Raw genomic sequence first — 25,640 nt, forward strand, 5'->3', positions numbered from 1 at the left:
AAAAAAGAGGTTGGGGACAAGGCACTTTTGGCCAGGATTCTCAGGAGTTTCTCTCATCACACACAGTTGTGTGATCCTGGCCAAGGTCACTGCTGCATCACACCACATTGCAATACTTACGAAATGCCTTGCGGACCCGTGCCAGGGTGTTGTACCAGCCATCCATCATCGTTTGGGCCACCTCATTCCATAGTCGCCGGAAGGTCACGTTGACAGAGTGCTGCGGAACCCGGGTGTCCCACAACCGGACTCGCTCATGGACCAAGGAGATGAGGATGTCATTGTCAATGAGGTCCTCATCCCATTCTGGAACCTAGAAAATAAATAAATACATTAATGTTGGAGACATTAACATAAGGAAAGTAAAGAAAACAGAGACAGAAAACAGGCAAGAATAATTAAAGTCAAGAAAAAAAACCTCAAGAACAAAAAGGTAAAGAAATAAGCAAAGTCAAGAAATGAACAGTCAAGAATAGTACAGTCCGGATACAATAAACAGAGTACAATCAGTCAGGTATACTTACACGCCGCCTTGCCACACGAACATGTCCATGCTGCTCCCGCTCGGCCTCTGCCGCAGTTGAAGAACTGTTCTGAAAAAGAAAAAAATGCTTACCATTCTGAAGAGGTGAGTACTCCACTTTCATTTCCACCTTGTTCAGGCCCAAGATGTTGCTCCTCAGAAGAAGACGATGACATTCTGATGCATGCAGCAAGAAAAAAGAGACCAAAATTATTAGGACATATAGAGAGAGAAAAAAGAAAATACAGACATTGGCTTTGATACTCACATTGTTCAAAAAGTAGATTCGTCACAGCTTCGGAGCTTCTTCTCTTGTTCCCAGTCGGCTGAGTAGTGACCTACAAATGCCCACTCCCTCCTTTTATCAGTTTGTATGTGGGGGGTGGCTTATGGGTGTCTAGACAGCTTTACTGTGGAAAAACGCATGCGTTTACAAACGCAAACAAACATGTGCTTGCGAACGCATGCGTTCTCATAGACAAGTGCGTTTTTTCGCCGCATTCCTTCCGCTAACAACTGCATACGTTTCTAGGCGGCAAATTCACTCCTCTGAAATTACAACATGTAGCGTTTACCACGCCATGCCGCAGACAACGAAATGACGCATGCGTCAAACGCGGCAAAAAGCATCCAATCGCAGGCGCCTGCGTCTCTAATGTTAAAGATAGGAAAACACGACACATGGGTAAAAATGCGGCATAAACGCTGCGGACACAACCGCAAACGTGAAACCAGCCTTAGGCTACTTTCACACTAGTGTCGGGCTCGGCCCGTCGCAGTGCGTCGGGCCGAGGTCACCGACGCTAGCGTTGTCTCCGCCGCACAACGGGGGCAGCGGATGCATTTTCCAGCGCATCCGCTGCCCCATTGTGAGGTGCGGGGAGGTGGGGGCGGAGTTCCGGCCGCGCATGCGCGGTCGGAAAAAGCGGACCGTCGGGAGCAAAAAACGTTACATGTAACATTTTTTGCTCCCGGCGGACCGCCACAACACGGCGCAACCGTCTCACGACGGTTGCGACGTGTGGCAATCCGTCGCAATGCGTCGCTAATGTTAGTCAATGGAGAAAAACGCATCCTGCAAGCACTTTTGCAGGATGCATTTTTTCTGCAAAACGACGCATTGTGACGGATTGCAGTTAACGCTAGTGTGAAAGTAGCCTTAGTCTATTGTGTGCTCGCTTACACTCTAACCCAACTACACTGTGTTCCAAATTATTATGCAAATTGGATTTAAGTGTCGTAAAGATTTAATTGTTTTGTTTTTCAAATAAACTCGTGGATGGTATTGTGTCTCAGGGCTCAATGGATCACTGAAATCAACCTGAAACACATGTGATAATTAGTTTTTCAGGTGATTCTAATTAAAGGAAACTTACTTAAAAATGATGTTCCACATTATTAAGCAGGTCACAGGTTTCAAGCAATATGGGAAATAAAAAGGATCTCTCTGTTGCTGAAAAGCATCAAATAGTGCAATGCCTTGGTCAAGGGATGAAAACAATAGATATTTCCCGAAAACTTAAGCGTGATCATCATACTGTGAAGAGATTTGTGGCTGAATCTGAGCACAGACGTGTTCGTGCTGATAAAGGCAGAATGAGGAAGGTTTTTGCCAGTCAAGTTCATCGGATTAAGAGAGCAGCTGTTAAAAAGCCATTACAAACCAACAAACAGATATTTGAAGCTGCTGGTGCCTCTGGAGTCCCTCGAACTTCAAGGTGTAGGATCCTTCAAAGGCTTGCTGTGGTGCATAAACCTACTATTCGGCCACCCCTAAACAGTGTTCACAAGCAGAAACAGTTGCAGTGGGCCCAGTCATACATGAAGACTAATTTTCCAACAGTCTTGTTTACTGATGAGTGTCGAGCAACTGTGGATGGTCCAGATGGGTGGAGTAGTGGATGGCCACCATGTCCCAACAAGGCTGCGACGTCAGCAAGGAGTGGAGGAGTCATGTTTTGGGCTGGAATCATGGGGAAACAACTGGTAGGGCCCTTTGAGGTTCCTAAAGGTGTGAAAATGACCTCTGCAAAGTACATAAAGTTTCTGACTGACAATTTTCTTCCATGGTATAAAAAGGAGAAACGTGCCTTCAGGAGCAAAATCTTCTTCATGCATGAGAACGCACCATCTCATGCTGCAAAGAATACCTCTGAGTCATTGGCTGCTATGGGCATAAAAGGAGAAACTCATGGTGTGGCCACCATCTTCCCCTGACCTCAACCCTATAGAGAACCTTTGGAGTATCATCAAGCAAAAGATCTATGAGGGTGGGAGGCAGTTCACACCAAAACAGCAGCTCTGGGAGGCAATTCTGACGTCACGCAAAGAAATACAAGCAGAAACTCTCCAAAAACTCACAAGTTCAATGGATGCAAGAATTGTGAAGGTGATATCAAAGAAGGGTCCTATGTTAACATGTAACTTGGCCTGTTAGGATGTTTTGGAGTTAAATAGCTTTTCTTGTTCAGTGAATGTGACCTCCTAATGCTGCAAATTCCACAAATGAGCATTTTCCGTTCTTTAAAACATATCAAATGTTTAGAAATTCTACTGTGCCTAATAATTTGGAACAGTGCATTTTGAGTTTTTATTCATTTTGGAGATTATACTGTTATCATTGGGAGGTTTCTCAATAAAATTCAATGTATATTCTAACGGGTGATGACTTTTCTTAGACTGACTGTCATTTGCCCCAACCTTTTAGGAAAATCTGAGAAAAATGTAATTTGCATAATAATTTGGAACATAGTGTATTTGTCGCTGCAGTTTTATCCTTGTTCCCATATCTGATTCTGACCCATCTCATCCTCTGTTTACTCCATTTTTTTCACCAGTCAGCTGCTACTTTGCTGCGTAGGCCCCTGGATTGCATCCACAAAGACCAGATCTCCAATCATTGATGTAAACATATGTGCAAATGACATCTTTAATACACCGACAGACCTACTGAGGTTTCCCAGGCAAAGATGCTTTAGGAAGAAGCCGGCTTTTTTTTTTTTCCTGATAAGCTACACTTGTACTTTTGTCGCGTTTCTTTTTCCTTTTTCTCATGCAATAGTTTTGCCTTCCTTATTTTCAGTCGACAGGGAACTTTTTGTGTTTTTAATGATATAGTGCAGGCGGTATCCAAATGAAGCCACCCGAAGAATGTACATGTTGCTTTTTTAAGCTGCTTCACGGTATTCAAACCTTGAAGCTGTTAAGATGTAACAAAATACTAAACATGTACACAGCAATGTTTATTTTTACATTTCTGTGCATTATGTTAAATTTTTTTCCAGCACATTTTCAGACTGAATATGCCTGAAAAACATTGTATGCGCATACCATAATAGTGAAAAGCAGGGAGCTCCTGGGTTCTGCTAAGCAAAGTGCAAAATATTCCTCTTGTAAGGTATCATTTATTCATTATAGGGCCTTCTCTTGCCGCTCTAAGGCCATAGTTGGTAAGTGCAGTCATTTGTTCCCCATGCTTTTGTGCCAGCCTCTGTTCAGTAGGAAGGCTCAGTGTCGTGTATTGATATGTTATATGTGTTTCTTATTGCCAGGAGGGCATTATGACAGCCTGGATCTAGACCCATATCATGTGCTGCTTGTCTGGTACTTTGGCCCTTATGAAAGACTGGCATGTGCCTCTTAATGAATTTGGCTCATAATTTAGCTGATGTGTGTTGGCTGCATAAAATAAGTACCAGCCAGTGATAGTAATACATTTGTCATAATTTATTCCACTTCTGTGACATAAATTAAGATCAATTTATTGGTCACTACACTTTTTTTTTTTTTTTTAAACCGTTGATGAAGCTGGCCAAGACTGGCGAAAAATATAAAAAAATCATAATTTGCAAAAACTGTGTCAATGTGTTTGTCCTAATTCTGTGGCTTTTACAAAAGTCCCAATCTATGGGGAAAATGTGTAGGTGACTAGGTTACTTCATGATATCACAGAGTTCAGGGCTAAGTAGTGAACAGTACCAATTTGGATATTTTACTGGTGTTATCACATAATTACATGTTCTATTTTTAACCCCTTAGTGACGGAGCCAATTTTTACCGTAAAGGTAATCTGTCACCGCCTGGACGAGTTTAAGCTATTACTATGGGCATACAGGTAATAGAATGGTTAAATCAGTCTTACCTGTATACCTCATAGCTGCGGTCTAGATGTTGAGAAAAGCAGTTTTAATATTATATGTTAATGAGTTCTTCCAGGCTCCGGGGTATGCGGTGCCTGGAAGAAATCCCTGCCTCCTCCCTTCATTGTAATAGTACCTCCCTCCACACTAACCTCCTGTGACGTGCAGTTGCTGCGCTGTAGTCCTGTGAATGCGCCCTGCGCTCGTGTGGTTAGGTGAACCTTATCCTCCTGTCTATGGGCAGAGTCTTCATCGATCTTCTGCGCAGTCACCGGCGAGTCACTGTGCAGTAGTGCCATTATAATGAAGAGAGGAGACAGGGATTTCTTCCAGGCATCATACATCCCAGAGCCTGGAAGAAATCATAAACCTGTAACATTACAACTGCTTTTCTCAACATCTACACTGCAGCTAAGAGGCACACAGGTAAGACTGGTTTAACTATACTATTACCTGTATACCCATACAGGATAAATGTGAGCTTTGCCTTATTCCGATTTTTGGGAGGCAGAATTAACAAATAGACAGCAGTACAAGAATAGTATGTTCATTTTTCACCCTGCAGTAGAAGTGATAAGACTGTTTTATTCTTTGGGTCCGTACGATTACAGTGATACCACATTGATATTTTTTTATGTTTTGCTGCTATCGCACACTAAAAATCACTTTTTAATCAGAGTTTTTAGATGCAGAATGAACAAAAAACAGCAATTCAATTATTGTTTTTTGTTCTCCGTGCGATAAGTGATGAGACTGATTTGTTCATCGGGTCAGTACGATTATAGCAATACCAGATTTATGGTTTTTTTTTTTTGTTTTTTTTTATACTTTACTACTTTTACTAGTTCAAAAACATTCTTTACACATCCCCAGCACGCCAGTGAAATTGCTCTAACAAGAGTTACAAAATCCCTACTAACTACCAAAGCTATCAGAACATTTTCTATACTCCTGGACCTGTACTCTGTCTTCAGCACCCTTTCCTTCTACTACACATCCTCTCTTACCTTGGCATCTAACATCTTCTCCTGAATCACCTCTTGCCCCAGTAACCGCACGTTTAGTCTGCGTGACCACTATCCGGAATAGTAGCGTTTTTGTATTTTTGCCATGATTGGAGTAATAGTCAAATTGCATTGTTTTTTTCTCTCCATTTTACCCCACAAAGTTTTCTTCCTGTTATATGGTAAATTCAATTTACGTAATTCCTTACTAATGCTCCTCCACACAAACAGGCTGCCATACTGATCAAATAAAAAAGCTGTGGCTCTTGGAAAACTGGGAGGAAAATGCTAAAGAGGAAAAACGAAGATTAGCTTCATGGAAAAGGGGATAAACAAAAAGGGACTAAGCGTACATACTTTCTAGACCATGTCGGCCTGATTTGTAGAAATCTCCAATACTTTGCTTGTAAAAGAGTTCTCTATTCTAGCACTAGAGCGCAATTTCAGGGACTGCATTATTACACATTTGTGTGATTTCTACTGTTGAACATCCCTAAAAGTACCAAAGGGCTTTATGTATTCTAGTGTTACATCTCATAAGGTGCTATTTCATTAATCGCTCCCAGTGTTATTTTAGCTGTATGATATATTTCTGCAGAAATTCCAATTTCCGTCTCTCTACTATATGGAAATCATGTAGACATAGCCATTCCCAACCGGTTTCATTAATATACAGTAAATGTTATAAATTCTTTGGCATTGTAGATGCAGTCGCCAGTGATGTTAATCTTTGCTTGTGCAAGGCTTTTTTTTTATTGTAAACTGTTGAGCTCACATTATTATTTTTTTTAAATTCCTTGTTAATTTAGCTTGTTTCCTACTCTGTGTGTGGAGGGAGTTTATAGAGAGCTTCACATGCCTGTATCTAAGCTCTAAGCTGACACTAGGAAATGCTTCCTTGAGATTTCAGAGGATTAAACAGTGATATAAGCCTTTTGAGCCTTATTTGACTGCAATTTCTTATGTGCAATAACTGCTTTAAAGTCATCCCTATTAAAAAGTGATACGTTTTATAATCGAGTCCACTTCGTGATGGGTGGAACATGAAATCCGTGTTCAAAGGGAGTGCCAGCTTAGCAACTCCAGCCGCCCCACTGAATCAATGCTGCTGCGACTATGGAAAGATGCATTTTGCCTGTACTGCAGTGAAGATCACAGTAAGTATTTGTAAATGTTATTAGGTCCAGAAAGGATGAGCTTTGTTTGTTTTAATTAGACATAAAAATTATCTAAGGTTTCTGTATTCTGTACAAAAGAACAACTGTAATTTATGTGCCCTTTAACATAGTTTTAAGTGGTGTTTATTTTACTAGAGGACCTCTGAGAGCAGCGAAAAGCTCTCGATAGAGCATGAATGCTCATCCTGCGACCTGGGGGCCACATGCTGCACGTGCTGCTTTTTGGTGCAGCCCCCTATCTTCTGTTTACAATAGTTTCCATGTCAGAGAGAGGACGTGTAGCCATATCTGGGTGCTTCATGCATTAACTGTCTTTAGGTCCTTGACCCCCGTTTAGCACTCCACAGAGAGGCATAGGAGATAGTGGTGGCTGCCTATGTGTGCAGCTCTCTCTGCTATTTTAAAGAAATTGTGAAATGCAGCCACCTACTAGAACATCCATAGTTTTCAATGGAGAGCGTTACATGTGCAAGGTCTACTCACTAGAGTACTGCTGGAGTATGAGCAGACCCCCTTCCTTCTCCAGATACGTGGGACCCTTCATAGAGGAACCTGCATCTCTTAAACATTTACAGCTTATACTTTTGATATGACGTAAATGTCTCAATAGGTTATATCCCTTTTAAGTTTTATTGTGGCTTTTGGAAGTCGTTCACTATGACGAATGTCCTCTCTGGGACCAGAAAAGGTTGCCCAACCTCTGTTATACAGGATCCTGTAGCCAAAATGGTCTTCCTCCGTAAAATTATTATTTGTTATTTACTAGCAAAGTGTTAAATGTTGCATATCGAGTAGAAAAATATTAAGAATTGAGAGTCCTCCGTGGGTGATACCTTTTAATGGCTTACTGAAAATATGGTAGCAAATTGCAAGCTTTCGAGACTACTCGGGTCTCTTCATCGGGCATAGAATATCTGAAGTCACATATTTATACACAACAGGACACAGGAATAAAGAAATGGATAAGGCCTCTTTCACACTAGCGTCGTGCACTGCACGTAGCTATGCGTCGTTCTGTAGAAAAAACATCCTGCAAAATTGCTTGCAGGATGCGTTTTTTTCTCCATAGACTTGAATTAGCGACGCAGTGCGACGCATTGCCACACGTCGCAACCGTCGTGCGACGGTTGCGTCGTGTTGCATCGGACCGTCTGCACAAAAAAGTTACATGTAACATTTTTTTGTGCGTCGATAGCGTCTTTTCCGACCGCGCATGCGCGACCGGAACTCCGCCCCCAACTCCCCGCACATCACAATGGGGCAGCGGATGCGATGTAAAACAGCATCCGCTGCCCCCGTTGTGCGGCGCTTCCACACTATGCGTCGGTGCGCTGCAACGTCACATAGCGACGTACAGTGCATGACGCTAGTGTGAAAGTAGCCTAAGACAAGTGAGGTGAAACTGCACTATCATTTTGTGACAGGTTAAAACAGTTGTATACATTTTGGAACGGTTCATAGATCAAGAGTGTGAAAGTTTCTTATTGTCCTGAGGTCTGTTCAGGTGGACTACTGTAGAGTACTAGAGTGGTCTCCTACATTCCAAATCTGGAGGTGCTAAGGGGAGCTGCACAGAAATTATAACCTTTACTACAAAAAGATCCCTGTCCTCTCCAACAGCTACAGGAACCTTTCAGAAAAAAATGCAAAACCTGTCCATTTATAATGACCATTGACAAGATAAAGATCCCCAACTCGCATCAGGACTACAAGATCCCAGGTACTTTCAGCTGCATCACATCTAATGTGGTGTACCTAATTATTTGTACTAAATGTCCAACTGGGGGTCTGTATGTAGGGGAGACAGGGCAATTACTTACAAGGATGAATTCTCTGCCACACAATAAAAGAAGAAAAGAATAGATCTACCTGTGGCCAAACATTTTTGTATCCCTGATTACAGCAACATCGACATGAAATTACTAGTATAAGGCCGGGATCACACATACGCGTGATACGGCCGAGTCTCGCAGGTGAAATCCCTCCTCTGGTGGCGGCACTCCGGAGCGGAGCGTGCAGCTCCATGTATTGCTGTGCGGCTGCACGCTCCACTCCTGAGTGCCGGCGCCAGAGGAGGGATTTCACCTGCGAGACTCGGCCGTATCACGCGTATGTGTGATCCCGGCCTTAAAAGGTAACTTCAAGTCTCATAGAGACAGAAGAGTCTCGGAGTACAAACTCATGACAACCTTTGATGTGCTCCTGAGTAGGGTTGAGCGAAACGGGTCGTTCATTTTCATAAGTCGCCGACTTTTGGCAAAGTCGGCGTCTCATGAAACCCGATCCGATCCCAGTGTGGGTCGGCCACGTGGAACGCGAACTTGGCGCCAAAGTCGCGTTTCGAATGACGCCTTCCCCGCCATTTTCTTGAGCCAATTAACTGTGGGCAGCGTGATGACATAGGTTCCGGCTCCTGCGGCATCATAGTGCTATGTTACGTTTTCGGACGTAGTGATTTCCGGAGTCCAAAAATAACATATGCCTTGCACGGAGGAGAGAGAGAGAGAGAGAGAGAGAGAGAGAGAGAGAGAGAGAGAGAGATATTCATTGACATACATTGGGTTTCGTGTTATACGATCCGACATCCGAGAAGGTCGGGTTTCACAAAACCCACCTCGATCCTAAAAAAGCTAAGGTCGCTCAACCCTACTCCTGAGACCTTGTGGTGGGCATTACAACCTGACCAGACCTCAATCACAGACCAATAAAACTTTCACACTTTTTACCTATTGTGGAAGGTTGTCTCACTTAGCTTCTCCTTCAGGTGAACACAGGCACATGTAGGGTTAAAGTCTCTGGGTGGTTAAGGCTATGTGCACATGTTGCAGATTTCCTGCAGAACTGCAGCGGATATTTCTGCGCAGAAAAGGTGCAGTTCTGCACTGTGATTTACAGTACAATGTAAATCAATGGTAAAAAGCTGTGCAGATGGTGCAGAAAAATCAGTGCGGAATTGCTGCAGATTTAAAAGAAGTGCATGTCACTTCTTTTGTGCAGTTCTGCAGCGTTTCTGCACCCCTCCATGATAAAAATCTGCAGTGGTAAAAACTGCACAAAATCCGCAACAAAAACGCACAAAAACTGCAGAAAATTTGCACCTGCGGATTCTGCCAGGAGATGCAGATTTAGTGCAGAAAATTCTGCACCACATTTCCTACGTGTGAAACAGCCTGTCCGGCTCAAAAGAAAATAAACTGTTCATACACAGTCCCTGCCAGTACTTCTGGACTCAACGCATATGGCATCTCTCACAGTATGGAGGCTTCCTTTCCTCCACACAACACAGAGGGAAAAAAACTGGCTGGACATTTATTTCTCAAGCCACACTCTTGAGATGGCGATAGGGTGAGTAGGCGTCCTGTCCATCTCTTTACCTACTCCACTAAAAACCCGCCCATAACATGACCACTTAACTCCTTCAGCACATAGTATGCTGAAAAGAAACTTATGGGTTTCTAGATCACGGAGGAAAGCAGTCTCCGTGACACACATCTCCCCTCAACCGTTCCTGTATCCCCGCTCCCAAAATGATGGTTCTGTTTCACGTCGCTTGTTTTATCTATTTCATCATTCCTTTGCTCTGTTGTGTATAAATATGTGACTTCAGATTTTGCATTATTCTATGGCCGATGAAGAGACCTGAGTAGTCCTGAAAACTTGCAATTTGTTACCATCTTTTCAGTTAGCCATTAAAAGGTATCAACCACTGAGGACTCTCAATTCTAAATATTTTTTTATCTACTGGCTAACATGGTACAAAGATATATATCTTTCCTGTATCATATTGGGTAAAATTGTAATGACCTGGGTGGTGGAACCACTGTGCCGGAGGCCAAAAAAGGAACTAGTGACTAGGAACTTCACCCAATCTGACCACGAATATGCAGCAATGTACGATACCGAGATCCGAGGAGAGAAAAGGGAGGTGGTGCAGGTGCTACTCCAGGACTGACCTTGGATAGATGGCATTTGACCCCCTTGGAACGGGTAGCTGGGGCGGCCCGAAGGAATGTCCAATAGATGCAGGAAGGTGGAGTAAGCACACAAGTACCACAGGTACAGACAGAACCGGCTGATGAGAAGATGGGCGCTGGCAGGTGCAGGCTGGGTCGGTGGATTGACAGGCTGGTGGGCACGACTGATAGACAAGCTGGTATTCAAGAATATGAGCTCTGGGACCTGAGAACTGAGAAGGACGTTTAAGAACACACAACATTGCATAGGCACCGTCCACCCGATGTAGGTGCCTTAAAGAGAACCTGTCACCCCCAAAATCGCAGTTGAGCTAAGCCCACCGGCATCAGGGGCTTATCTACAGCATTCTGTAATGCTGTAGATAAGCCCCCGATGTATCCTGAAAGATGAGAAAAAGAGGTTAGATTATACTCATCCAGGGGTGGTCCCGCTGCGGTCCGGTCCAATGGGCATCACGGTCCGGTCCGGGGCCTCCCATCTAATTACGATGATGTCCTCTTCTTGTCTTCACTCTGCGGCTCCGGCACAGGCGTACTTTATCTCTCCTGTTGAGGGCAGAGCAAAGTACTGCAGTGCGCAGGCGCCGGGAAAGGTCAGAGAGGCCTGGCGTCTGCGCACTGCAGTACTTTGCTCTGCCCTCAACAGGAGAGATAAAGTACGCCTGTGCCGGAGCCGCAGCATGAAGACAAGAGGAGGATGTCATCGTAAGAAGATAGGAGGCGCCGGATCGGGCCACGACGCCCATCAGATCGGACCGCCCCTGGGTAAGTATAATCTAACCTCTTTTTCTCATCTTTCAGGATACATCGGGGGCTTATCTACAGCATTACAGAATGCTGTAGATAAGCAGGAGGTGGAGTGGGAGGAGCAGGGCTGTGGCGGTGAGAGCGTTGATGTCTCTGTCAAGGGAGGGAATGCCGAGGCATCGGCAATCCAAAAATCCTTTTATGTTTATTTTTTGTGACTAAGCAAATATTTAATCTACTATTAGATGGAATCTGTAATCCAGTTTTGGCTACGTCATCTGAGAGCAGCATGTAGAGGGACCCTCTGGGTTTATTGCTTCAGTTTTGATAAAATCCCCGTTTTGCCTGTTTCAGATCTACAATTTCTGTAAATGCTGAGCACTGTTTAACCCCCCACACACCTCTGAGTGACAGCTTTCTGCCTATGCACAGTGTACACAGCCACCAATGGGTGGCGGAGGCAGAGTTATGCAGAGCTCCTGAATATGGAGGACTGCACGGCAGCAGGATTACTAGTCATCTAGTGATAATTTCCTGCTGATAAAACTACAGCAATCAGCCCAGTAAGTGACACATCGCTGGAATCGGGGTCTCTGTCTCTATCAGGGCTGTGGAGACAGTAGGCCAAACCACCGACTCAGACTCCTCAATTTCCCTGACATCCGACTCCACGGCACGGCCTCACTACTGAGCATGTACATAAAGTGCGGCACAGATACACCTAGACTATAAGCTGAGATCCTTAGATCAGGAACAGAACAGATATTTGTAGGACATTTCATAACTTTCCCAAATTCTTATGAAAACATTTCCAGCACATCCTGCATTGTACTGCTGTATCCAACGTATTGTATATTTTAGGAGTTGGTCCATTTTATACTGACTCCCAACTCCACCAAAATGGACTCCGACTCCATGACTGCTACTCTCACTCCACAGCCCTGGTCTCTACAGTGTGCTGCTTTCAGATTAGGAGGCAAAAACCTGGTGACCGTTTCCCTTTAACCATTTATTACTAGAATCTGCAGTCTTTATAAGCATATAAACACAGACGTATTTTGAACAACATTAGAAAAAACTTTATTGATTTTTAAAACTCATATAGCCATTAAAAAGTAGCCAATAGTGCTTGTAATGAGCCAGAAAGATGCAAAAGTGGCATCACCATAGGGTTGGCAAAATTATCACATCAAAGAGACCATCAATACGTAGTGCAGCACATCTATACATTCATGGTAGAGCCAGGGACAGGAAGAGGACAATGTTTAATACCTCAAGCTCAATAGCATCAATTATACCATATTGCATGCCCAGATCCCATAACCCTGTATAGTTAGTACATACTTAATAGATAGACAATTTGCACATACGGTAAAATATGAAGTAAGTATAATTATATCTTACCAGAGCCCAAATGGTGGTGCCACAGCCCCTGCGTGCATTTTGGCAGCGTGCCTTCGTCAGGGGAAGTCCCTGACAAAGGCACTATTGGCTACTTTTTAATGGCTATATGAGTTTTATAAATCAATAAAGTTTTTTTCTAATGTTGTTCAAAATACGTCTGTGCTTATATGAATTTTGCGTAGAACAGTTTTCTATATTTTCCAACTTGGATACAATAACTATTTATAGTTTCTTTTTCTATACGATGTGTTGATTGTGTATCCTCTAGCGGGAATAACTATTAGATTTTAGTCTTTATAAGCAGTAGTATTATACTACTATTCTCTATCTCCATGTCATATGGAGACCTGTGTGCATCCATGCTTACAGACAGCAAACACTCCCTGTGCTGACAGATGGCTGGTGCTGTCACATTACTCCCATCTCTCCCACCGCCCTCTTCTTTCTGACTTACACTGCAGATACGGTACAACCTACTGAATATATGTACAGCTCTACAGATTTTCAGCGTTATCTATCACGTACTGTATGTTGGGCCACACTATTCGATTTGCAGAGACTCACATTGCATTGTTGGCACACCAGCTGTTTTGCTATCTAAATACCCTTACACCGCTCGGCTATTTCTACAACTGTAAGGAAGTATCAGAGTGGTGTAAGGGTATTTCCTGTTCTTCTGGATCATATCCTTTAACTCCCAATCCAAAGGAATAGCGAGTGAGTATATTTACTACTAATATATGTTGTAAAAATGAATTTGGCCACTTTATCATTTTTTTTAATTTTCTTTTTACTATAAAAAAATATGTTGGGGTCACGGCTTTGTGCCATTCTCTAACAGTGTTCCTCAATTCCTGCCCACAAGAGCCACCAACAGGTCATGTTTTCAGGATTTCCTTAATATTGCCCAGATGATCGTTGGTTCACCTCCACAGGCAAAAATTCCATCACCTGTGCAAACCTAAGGAAAACATAACCTGTTGTTGGCTCCTGAGGATCAGAGTTGGGGGAAGACTGCTCTAACATATAAGTATTTCAGGTTCAGCACGGCCTGTGTTCTTCCTCACAGACAGCACAGTGCTCCTGTTTGGCAGCCCATGGAGGAGCATCACCCCCCTGCAGCTAAAAAATAAAAAAGAAAAAATAAATCGCACACGAGAACGCTATTTTTCTATTGGAGGAGGCTTATGGACAGGTCTGATCACATGATCTTCCAGGAGCACTATGTAGCCTGTATGGAAGGCGAAATAAGTGGGTGGTGCCGAGCCTGCCACATTTAATTTATGGCACTTGCCTATTTGTGATAATATTGCATTTGTTAAAATAAAGATGACCAACTCCAAGTAAAAATAAAGAACAATCTATGTTGTCTGTAGCAAACGGAGAACGTGACCTGAATGATGAGGAATTAAGATTAAAGGGAGTCTGTCATCCCCTGGGACATTTGTAACCTATTAATATGGGCATACAGGGGATAGAATCGTTAAACTAGTCATAGCTATATGCCCATATCTTTGCAAGCTCCTGCACAGAAAAATAATGAAGCCACTGCCCATTAACAGGGCTGATAAGGTATGTATAAACGTACTATTGCAGGGCACTGTATTCCGGGGCCACCATTACACCTCGCAGGGCACGGAGGCAGAGTTTTCTTCCCAGCAGGGCATGCCTCAGAGCCTGGAAGAAATCATTAACATAAAGAAATAAAGGCGATTTCTCAACAACACGACCGCAGGTGTGTGCATACAGTACAGACTGGTTGAACCATTCTTTCACCTTTATGCCCATATTAATAGGTTAAAAACATCCCAGGGGTGACACTCTCTTTAAATCTGTTCTAATATTATGGACTATTTTTATCTAAAATGCCACAGCCTAATTTCTACATGATAAATATGATCTCCGTGTTCCCAGACTGATGGAGTAAATTCTATATTTGGACCTCTCCTGGGAGTTCAGCGTGCTTGCTCCTGATAATTTAGTGTCGGCTGTAACTGCTCCACAGAAATGTATCCAAGTATTCATGTTCTAGGCTAGTTTGGTTTTTCTATTCTATCTACTCAACTTATTCTTGGACCCAAGTGCAAAAGTGAAAGGTATATCCAAGTGGTACTTATTACCAAGCAATTGCTGCCTGTGCTTCAAGCCTTATTTGTATGACTTAAAGAGAATGTGTAATCAAAATTTTTTTCTTTTTATTTTTTTAACCCCTTAACGACCAGAGGTATTGTTACGGTTTCATTTTTTGTTCCCCTTCTTCCCAGAGCCATAACTTTATTTTTCTGTCAAAATGGCCATGTGAGAGCTTGTTTTTTTTGTGGGGTGAGTTGTACTTTTAAACGACACCATTGGTTTTAACATATCGTGTAGTGGAAAACGGGAAAATAATTCCAAGTGCGGTAAAATAGCAAAAAAATGCAATTCCAGTGTTTTTTGTTTTTTTTTCTTTTTACCATGTTCACTAAATTCTAAAACTGACCTGGTGTTATGATTCTCCAGGTCATTACGCTTTCACAGACACTAAATATGTTTAGGTTCTTTTTTTATTTAAGTGGTGAAAAAGCATTACAAACTTTTGTTTAAAAAAAAAAAAAGCACCATTTTCAGATACCCACAGTGGCTCCATTTTTCGTGATCTCGGGTTGGGTGAGGGCTTATTTTTTGCGCACCGAGCTGATGTTTTTAATGATACCATTTTGGTGCAGATACGATCTTTTGATCACCCGTTATTGCATTTTAATGCCATGTTGCGGCAACTAAAAAAGCATAATTCTGTTATTTTTACTTTTTTTTTTCTTTTTACGCCATTTAGTGATCGGGTTAATTATTATTTTTTTATATATATTGATCGGGCGATTCTGAACTCAGCGATACCAAATATGTGTATGTTTGATTTTTTTTATTATTTTATTTTGAATGGGGTGAAAGCGGGGTGATTTGAACTTTGATATTTTTTTCATTTTTTAAAATATATTTTTTAAAACTTTTTAAAAGCTTTTTGCATGCTACGGTAGTCTACATGGGAGGCTAGAAGCTGCAGTACTTTGATTGCCGCTACTACACACAGGCAATGATCAGATCGCCTGTGTGTAGCAGAAATGCTCACTTCCTATGAGCACCGAACACAGGCTGGCACTCATAGCTATCTGGCAGTGACAACCACAGAGGTCTGCTGCATACCTCTGGTTGTCATGCTGACCCATTAGTGACCCGCGATCATGTGATGGGGTCACCAATGGTCGGGATTTCCGACGCTCTTCTGGTAAGCATAAGTTAAATGCCAGTGTCAGAGATTAACAGCGGCATGTAACTAGTTAACAGCCACGGGCGGATCGCGAATCCACCCACTGCTGTTGCAGGCACATGGCAGGCAGGCAGATTCAGCGCCGGAGTACTATTACCCCCGATGTCGGAAAGGGGTTAAAGGGAACCTGTCAAGTGAAAAAAACGCTATTAACCTGCAAATATTGGGTTAATCTGCAGGTTAATAGCTCTGAATCTGCCCGGCACCAGCAGTTAGACCCTTGTTGCTGAGAGAAAATGAACTTTATTCCCCTGTCAGCGTTCAAGGTTCAGTCACGGGAGTTGTACCGGTGAAGGTTGTCACTGCTCTGTATATAGAGAGCGGCATCTGTAACTGACTGACAGCAGCTCCGCATTAGTACCTGCTCTTGTATTGAGTGAGACCATGTGCGTATAGCCTAAATGTGGCCTGGAGAATGTATATTGCATACTTGTGATAACGTGGCCGCACGCTCGTGGCACCAGAGAATCCTGACAGCACATGGCGCGCGAGGTGAGTATTCACATGTTTGCACTCACATAGATGGACTGCAGACCCTATTGCCAAACCTGGACAACCCCTTAACATTAAACTTCTAAGCAATAGATTATCTTTAATAGATTGTCTTCCTCCTAACAATGATGGCTTACAATACAATGTAACTTTCCACAGGATCGCATGCAAAACCTGAAGAAGAAATGGTTATCTTCATTAGTGATTAGTGCAAGTGTTTGTTACTTGAGTTTGCCTACGGTGCTCGGTTAGGCTACTTTCACACTTCCGTCTTTTGTGTCACGTCGCAATCCGTCGATTTTTGAAAATGCAGGATCCTGCATTTTCCCATAGACTTGTAATAGCGACGGATGGCCTTCCGTTTCATCTGTCGTGCACTGGATCCGTCGGAAAATAGCAGTCCATCGTGGAGAGAAAACGTTCAGAGGAACGTTTTTTCTGTATGTCGGAAAATCGGTCAGCGACGTGTCCTGCGCTGTCCGTCGGCTATAATGGAAGCCTGTGGGCGCAGGATGCGTCGCTGACCGTCACACACAGGAATCCAGCGACGTATAACGTTTTTCCCCTCTGAGCATGCCTGGAAGGATTTTCAAATCCGGGAAAAAAAAAAAGTTACACACACGCACGCACACGCACACACGCGCACACACACACACACCAGAAGATGGAAGTGTGAAAGAGGCCTTACGCACCGATTATTGCAGATGCTCGAGTGACATGTTTGCATCCCTATGGCTGCATGTTTCACATCTGTTAGGGTATGCGCACACGTTGCCGATTCGCAGCAGTTTTACATCCGGTTTACAGTACAATGTAAACCTATGGAAAACTAAATCTGCAGTGCACATGCTGCCAAAAATACCACGCGGAAACGCTGTGTTGTATTTTCTGCAGCATGTCAATTTTTTTTACATCGGTTCTGTGTAGCACAAGCGATCAGACAGTCAAAGCTTCAAGTCTCCCAAGGAAACTCATAGCAAGTGAGGTATTCTGCTACATACAGGTGATCTGATTATCGCTTTAAGAAATACTAAAAGAAATCAAGAATAAAAAATGTGGTAGTCAGTAATGGTTACTTTTTTAACCAAGCATAGGGGAAAAATTATGGAGTCACTCAATGTGAAACATGCGGCCGTGGGGACGTGAACATGTCACTCGAGCACCTGCAATAATCTCTGTGTAACCGAACACCATAGGCAAACTCCTGTAACGAGCACTTGCACTCATCACTAATCTTCATCTAATATATAAAGCTGAATGTGTGTGTGTGTGTGTGTATGTATGTATGTATGTATGTATGTGTGTATGTCCGGGATTGGCATCTGAACCGTCGCAGCTACAGCCACAAAATTTTGCACAGTCACACGTCTGGACCCCGAGAGCGTCATAGGCTATGTTGTGAGGTGAAATTTTAACCCCGCGCTTTCCAATTCACCAAACAATTTTGCCCCTATCTACATAATGGGGAAAAAATGAAAGGAAAAGTGTTGGAGGCAAATTAACAGCTGCCAGATGTGAACAAGGGGGACTTAAAGAATGAGAGCGATGGCGCCAAAGAGTATATACTGTACAGTTGCTAAGGTGGGGCCCCAACATGGGATAATCACCACACCACCACGGGGATATGAACACACACACACACACACACAAAATGCGGCACACACTACCACGTGCTCGAACACATATACCACCCTCAGCGCACATTTCACCACACATACACCAACCTCGCCACATAAAAGTCGAAACACAAAAGTCGCCGCTGAAAACTCGCCACGCGCAAAACTCGCCACACGTGCAAAACTCACCTCATGGAAAACTCACCACACGCTTGTTTTTTTGCGTGCTGAGGTGACTTTTTTTTATTGGTACTATTTTGGGCTACTTACAATGTTTTGATCAGCTGTTATTGCAATGTTGCAGCGACACAAAAAAACATAATTCTGCTGTTCTTAATTTATTTCTCATTACGCCGTTTACTGATCGGATTAATTCTTTTTATATTTTGTTTGATCTGGCGTATCTGAAAGCAGCAATGCGAAATATGTGTATGTTTGATTTTTTTTAAGTTTTATTTTGAATGGGACAAAAGGGGGGTGATTTAAATTTTTAAATATATATATATATATATTTTTTTTTTTACTTTTGGCATGCTTCAATAATCTTTATGGGAGACTAGAAGCTGCCATAACCCGATCGGCTCTGCTACATACAGGCGATAATCAGATCCACCTGTATGTAGCAGAATACCTCACTTGCTATGAGTTTCCTTGGGAGGCTTGAAGCTTTGACTGATCGCTTGTGCTACACAGAAGGCTTAATCTGCTATGAATGCCGGCCACTAGACTGCAGCAATGATAAGCACGAGGTTCTTTTGCCGACCCTCAATTGTCATGCCAACCCATCTGTTCCCCGCAATCATATGACAAGAACGCCGATGGGCAGGGTTAGTGACTAGCTTCTGCCGCAAGCATGCTAATTGCCGCTTTCAGAGATTGACAGCGGCATTTAACATGTTAACAGCCACGGATGGATCGCGATTCCAGCTGTGGCTGTTAGAGGCACATAACAGGAGATCAAATCAGCTGTCGTGCTGGAAAAGATGCGGATCAGAGCTACAGTTCGCATCAAAGGAGGAAACACGACATATGACGTACCTATACATCATGTGTTGTGAAGGGGTAAAAAAAGGTTCAGAAAAATGTGACCTGGGTCTGAGGCCTTCATGTACATGACAGTTTTGTGTGCAGGGACCCATGCAGAAAGGATGTATTTACTGGTGCGCAGTTCATGGGCTGATTTCTGGGGCTTTTATAATGGGTTGTTGTGTATATTCCACTAAGGCCACGTTTACACTATCCGTATTTGGTCAGTATTTTACATCAGTCTTTCTCAGCCAAAACCAATAGTGGGTGATAAATCCAGAAGTGGTGACCTGTTTCTATTATACTTTTCCTCTGATTGTTGCACTCCTGGCATTAGATACCAAATACCGATGTAAAATACCAAATACTGAGCTTGTGAACATGGCCTAATAGCAATGCTTAGTGTTGAACGTGACATACCTTCGAGCGTTCTGCTCCATGAAGGAAAAAAAGCCAAATCCTTCAATAATCTGATGCCACTTATAGCCCCAGTTTCCAACAATAGATATGTGGCTTTGTGGTGCAGCAATAAAGGTGCAGTTATGGGTCATGCTATTCCTGGGCCTTTGGAATATAAAGTTAGGCCTCATGCAATTGTTGGAGCCATGTGTACATACTACAAGTGCTGTCAGAAAATGCTCAGTGATGGAGCATGACGTGATTTTTTAAAAAAATTAAAAAGTCCAAATGCAAAAATTAAAAACTTCTTATGTAGACTTATTATGGGCCATGCATTTTGCTAGTAGAGAGCTTACAGATATAAATATGTATAAGTATGTTTGTTTTTGTGCATTTGTTACATCGAATATAATTTATAGTGGTCATTGCTTTATCCTTTGTTACTAAGGACCTGGAATAATCTTTTCAATAACTGTAATAAAATGAATCCACATCGGACTTCGGTTTGACATGCTAGCCGGTCTTGAAATTCTCTTCCTCTTTTTTTCTATTTCCCGTGTGTGCTTTCTAACTAGTACTCCTCCTTCCTCCATGTCTGCACTGTACTTGCTGGGAATCTGTAATAAGCTGTGTATGCTGCATTGCATACAAATGAACTGTACGCCTTCATTTACACAACATGTTACGCAGCCGAAGGCTGACATTAGGTGAGCGCTAATCAGACGAATGTATGGATGTGTATTACATCTTTACTTGTTTTGCATTTGTAAGTGGGAAAACCGTGTTGTCGAATGTAGAGGACTGTGAATGCTGCGTAGCAGGAGCAGCATCGCTATGACCTCATTGCATTAGATCAGCAGCAGATGGAATAAATGTCAAGCAATGACTTTTATAATGGCATCTGGGTATTCTTCATGAATGGTTGACATTTATCATTTTACACGTTTTACGGGCAATTTTATGTTTTTTTTTCTCCTTTTCCCTTTAAAGTACCAAGTGCTAATCCCAAAGTGCTGCTCTGGAATTCTATGGTTCAGTTACTTACATTTTAGAGAACATCCATCTTGTTTCACATGCCAAGTCTAACTATCATAGATATATAAAAAATGTAACTAAATTATCAAATACCTGCGTGCATATATATGAAAGCCTCCATACGCGCTAGATTGTCTAGAGAACATGGGGGCCTCCCTACTCGTCCTCCGAATGATTGTCGGTGATAAGACAGATTGGCATGTTGAAATTATACACGTATTGCTTTTGTCTCGCCAAGATAAGCCATTGCCAGAGGTGTCTACGAGTGGCATAGTCTACTCGTTCCATGAAAAATAGATGTATGCTATTTGATTGTATCGAGAGGACTAGCGGTTTACTGATGGCTATCTGGAGGTGCTTATACACTTGAACACTTAAGTTTTTGCAATAGAGATAAAACCACAAACTGATATGTCTGTAGGTGACCGATCCTTCAATCGCCTTAAATAATCTGTCGGCATAGGCTTGAAGCCCTAAAAGCACATTGCATGGCCCACTGGGAATCACAGGATTTGACTTCTTTTTTTTTATTTTTATAAATGTATAGAAAGGTCCTGTTGTCATGGGTTGTTTGGTTGGAGAAATATGAAACAAAAGCTATCTATCATTATAATTTAGCAATTGAACCCACTATATCACTGATCAATAGATTACTAAACTAAAGGGAGGACTCCAGAAGATTTTGCACTAGATATTGCATCTTCGAAGTTGTGGTTAGTAGCAACCCCTGATGTATTGCCAGTGATATTTTCAGTGCGAGGTACAAACCGTAAGACAAAATTGTAGTTGTTCAGATACAAGGTCTGGGTCATTCTATCAATGAGTTCAGTTCAAATTTACAGGTCAGGACAGACAGTTACCAACAAGTGATGTCCATGAACTATGTGGCTCAATCCAATTGTAGACAATCACACCTTTATGCTAAACTAAACACCGTAGCTCAATCAAGGCTCAGTCCCGACAAAGAAAGCAAAGATGTGGGTAGGAGAATCCGCATGGAAGAGCAGAAAGTTGGCTTCAGCAACCGACTGGTATTCGACTATTGCCATATTACAAGATTTTTTTGATTTCATGGTCAATCTGATTAATGACAAAAAAAATGTGGAAACACGTGGGGGCTGCAGGCGGCCCGGTCCGCTAGCCGAAACTGCATGGATCAGGGGTTGTCCCACCAAACGCCCGCTTTCCCTTTTAACGTGGGCATAACGCTACTCAGGTAGCACAGTGAAACAGTGTGGCAATACTTTATTGAACCACAAAACAGACAGATAACACGTAGAACAGTCACAGCACAGTACCCAAGATGGTGCAAATTACAGAGTCTCACCCTTCCGCTGACTCGTCGGGATAATGGCATCTGTTACTTCAGATCTTCCAAGGCCAATTGCCCCATCTGTGGCCTACATCTGTGGGCGTGATAACATGACATGCAAGCACCGGTGTCATCGCCAGTGCTATGCATACCTCACACAAGCATGCAGCTTCTTTCCCTCTGTGCATCCCTCTAAAGCCAGGTGTACGCTTTCCGGCTTCAGAGAGGTGAAAAAGACTTCTGATCATGCATCGTGCGCCTCTATAAAACCCCCACGTGTACACTCGACTTGTCTTTTGCAAAAATAATAATCCTATGAATCACAGAATGTTAGAGTTGGAAGGGACCTCTAGGGCAGTGTTTCTCAACTCCAGTCCTCAAGACCCACCAACAGGTCATGTTTTCAAAGTTTCCTTAGTATTGCATGAGTGATGGAATTAATGCTTGAGCAGGTGCAATACTAAGGATATCTTGAAAACTTTACCTGTTGGTGGGTCTTGAGGACTGGAGTTGAGAAACACTGCTCTAGGGTCATCGTATCCAACTCCCCTGCTCAATGCAGGATTCACTAAACCATCTCAGATGTCTATACAGCCTCTGTTTGAAGACTTCCATTGAAGGAGAACTCGCTATTAGAGTTGAGCGAATATGTTCGGAATCTGTCGCTGAATCTGAATTTGCCATATTGGTACCCTATTCCTGCCGAATTTATGTTTGACGATTGGTTCCGAACAGATTCAGTCATTTCTACTCCCATTGACTCCAATAACGTTCGGCTGTGTTCGGTGAATATTGCAAATACAATATTTGCCGCCGATCGTAATAGGAACCGAATTTTGAAAAATTCGCTAAACTCTACTCACTACCTCTCATGGCAGCTTGTTCCGCTCATTGATCACTCTCTCTGTCACTTCTGTTTTCCAGGATTTTTCAAAGATTCTGGCTAGTGGTTCAGCAATTTTCTCTGCTAACTCTTTCAGTAGCCTAGGATGTAATTCATCTGGACCAGGAGATTCAAATTCATTTAAATTAACTAAACTACCTCTGTTTATGGATTGTGTGGATTCTTTTATTCCTTCGAAAGCGCTGTGAAGATCAATTGATGTTGCAATTGTTTTCTTAGAGAACACAGATGCAAAATAGGAATTTAAAAATTCGGGTTTCTCCACATCATTTTTGACCACTTCTCCCTTTTCATCCTGCAAAAATCTTTTTTTTTTTTTATTTTGCTTTTTGCATACCCTAAAAAACGTTTTTTGTTTTTTTTTAAATACTTTTGGTCTACCTTGCAAGCCTCACATCATTACTGGCTTTAGATCTTCTAACTCTTGCCCTGCATTCTCTGCAAACCGCATTATATTCTTCTTTAGGCATGCCTCCCTCTTTCCGTTTAATATACATTTATTTTTTCCTTGTTAACAAGTGATTAAGTTCTGTGTTCATCCATCATGGTCTCTTTAGATGCTACCAATTCTTCCTTCTTTTTGGGATTGTTACTGATTGTGCAGTGAGAATTTAATTTAGCAAAATCTCCCAACTTTCTAGGACGTGTCTGTCATTTAGAACATCCATTCATCGGACATTTCCTACCCTCTTTCTGAGTCCATTAAAATCTGCCTTTCTGAAGTCCAGCCTTAAAGTCTGAGTCCTCGCTGCTCTTCCTCTTCTAATCCAAAATTCGTGGATAGCATGGTCGCTGCCTCCTAAATTCCCAGCCATCATTACTTCCTCAATCATTTCCTTCCCGTTGGTAAGAATTAGGTCCCAGATTGCAGATCCTCTTGTTTTCTCATCAACCTTTTGAAAGATGAAGTTGTCGGCGAGAGAAGATAAGAATTTTCTGGACCCATTACTTTTGCCTGAGAGAGATTCCCAACAAATATCTGGATAGTTAAAATCTCCCATGGTCACAATGCAACACCTCCTCCATCTTGTAATTTGTTGCCTTCAAGGTTTGCATTGCAGTGATGTGTATCATCCCACCAAGTTTGTGATGCCTATGATTCTCTGTACACGCGTCGGCTTCAGAGAGGTGAAGAAGACTTCCGATCATGCACAGTTGCGCCTCTCTGAGGCCGGCATATTTCTCTTCCTGAGCAGCTCCAATTCTCCTTGTTTGTTTGTTTCCCATGTTCTGTGCATTTGTATACTGTAGACACATTTTAGTTTGTAGTCGGTTTCTCTTTCACCTCTATTGTCATTCAGAATTTGTTGTTTTTGTTCTTTATTTCCATTTCTACAACCCCTGGCAAAAATTATGTAATCACCGGCCTTGGAGGATGTTCATTCAGTTGTTTACTTTTGTATAAAAAAAAAAGCAGATCACAGACATGGCACAAAACTAAAGTCATGTCAAATGGCAACTTTCTGCCTTTAAGAAACACTAAAAGAAATCAAGAACCAAAAATGTGGTAGTCAGTAATGGTTACTTTTTTTTAACCAAGCATAAGGTAAAAATTATGGAGTCACTCAATTGTGAGGGAAAAAATTATGGAATCATGAAAAACAAACAAACAAACACTCCAACACATCACTAGCATTTAGTTGCACCACCTCTGGCTTTTATAACAGCTTGCAGTCTCTGAGGCATGGACTTAATGAGTGTCAAACAGCACTCTTCTTCAGTCTAACCTCCAACTTTCTCTGATTGCTGTTGCCAGATCAGCTTTGCAGGTTGGAGCCTTGTCATGGACCATTTTCTTCAACTTCCATCAAAGATTTTTCAATTGGATTGAGATCCGGACTATTTGCAGGCCATGACATTGACCTTGTTTCTTTTTTCAAGGAATATTTTCACAGTTTTTACTCTATGGCAGGATGCATTATCATCTTGAAAAATTATTTCATCATCCCCAAACATCCTTTCAATTGATGGGATAAGCAAAGTGGCCAAAATATCAACATAAACTTGTGCATTTATTGAAGATGTAATGACGGCCATCTCCCCAGTGCCTTTACCTGACATGCAGCCCCATATCATCAATGACTGTAGAAATTTGCATGTTCTCTTCAGGCAGTCATCTTTATAAATCTCATTGGAACGGCACCAAACAAAAGTTCCAGCATCATCACATTGCCCAATGCAGATTCGTGATTCATCACTGAATATGACTTTCACCCAGTCATCCACAGTCCACGATTGCTTTTCCTTAGCCCATTGCAACCTTGTTTTTTTCTGTTTAGGTGTTAATGATGGCTTTCGTTTAGCTTTTCTGTATGTAAATCCCTTTTTCTTTAGGCAGTTTCTTACAGTTCGGTCACAGATGTTGACTCCAGTTTCCACCCATTCGTTCCTCATTTGTTTTGTTGTGCATTTCCTGTTTTGGATAGATATTGCTTTAAGTTTCTGGTCTTGACGCTTTGATCTCTTCCTTGGTCTACCAGTATGTTTGCCTTTAACAACCTTCTCATGTTGTTTGTATTTGGTCCAGATTTTAGACACAGCTGACTGTGAACAACCAACATCTTTTGCAACATTGCGTGATTT

The 25,640-nt window shown here is 42.3% G+C and overlaps 1 protein-coding gene across 8 annotated transcripts in view; it reads left to right on the top strand.

Annotated features, from left to right (window-relative positions):
- Positions 1 to 25,640, top strand: part of TSPOAP1 (TSPO associated protein 1) — a 268,852-nt gene that overhangs the window by 73,040 nt on the left and 170,172 nt on the right. The window contains exon 1 of one of the 8 annotated variants that reach the window (XM_077294579.1): positions 6,695 to 6,823. The exons of the other annotated variants lie outside the window; for them this stretch is intronic. Coding sequence (XP_077150694.1) covers positions 6,710 to 6,823 — 114 coding nt within the window. The 5' untranslated portion in view covers positions 6,695 to 6,709. Of the gene's footprint in view, positions 1 to 6,694; positions 6,824 to 25,640 lie in introns of those variants that run through there. 8 annotated transcript variants of the gene reach the window in all.

This window comes from Ranitomeya variabilis, chromosome 3 (assembly GCF_051348905.1).
Source record: "Ranitomeya variabilis isolate aRanVar5 chromosome 3, aRanVar5.hap1, whole genome shotgun sequence".
Classification (NCBI taxonomy): Eukaryota; Metazoa; Chordata; class Amphibia; order Anura; family Dendrobatidae; genus Ranitomeya; species Ranitomeya variabilis.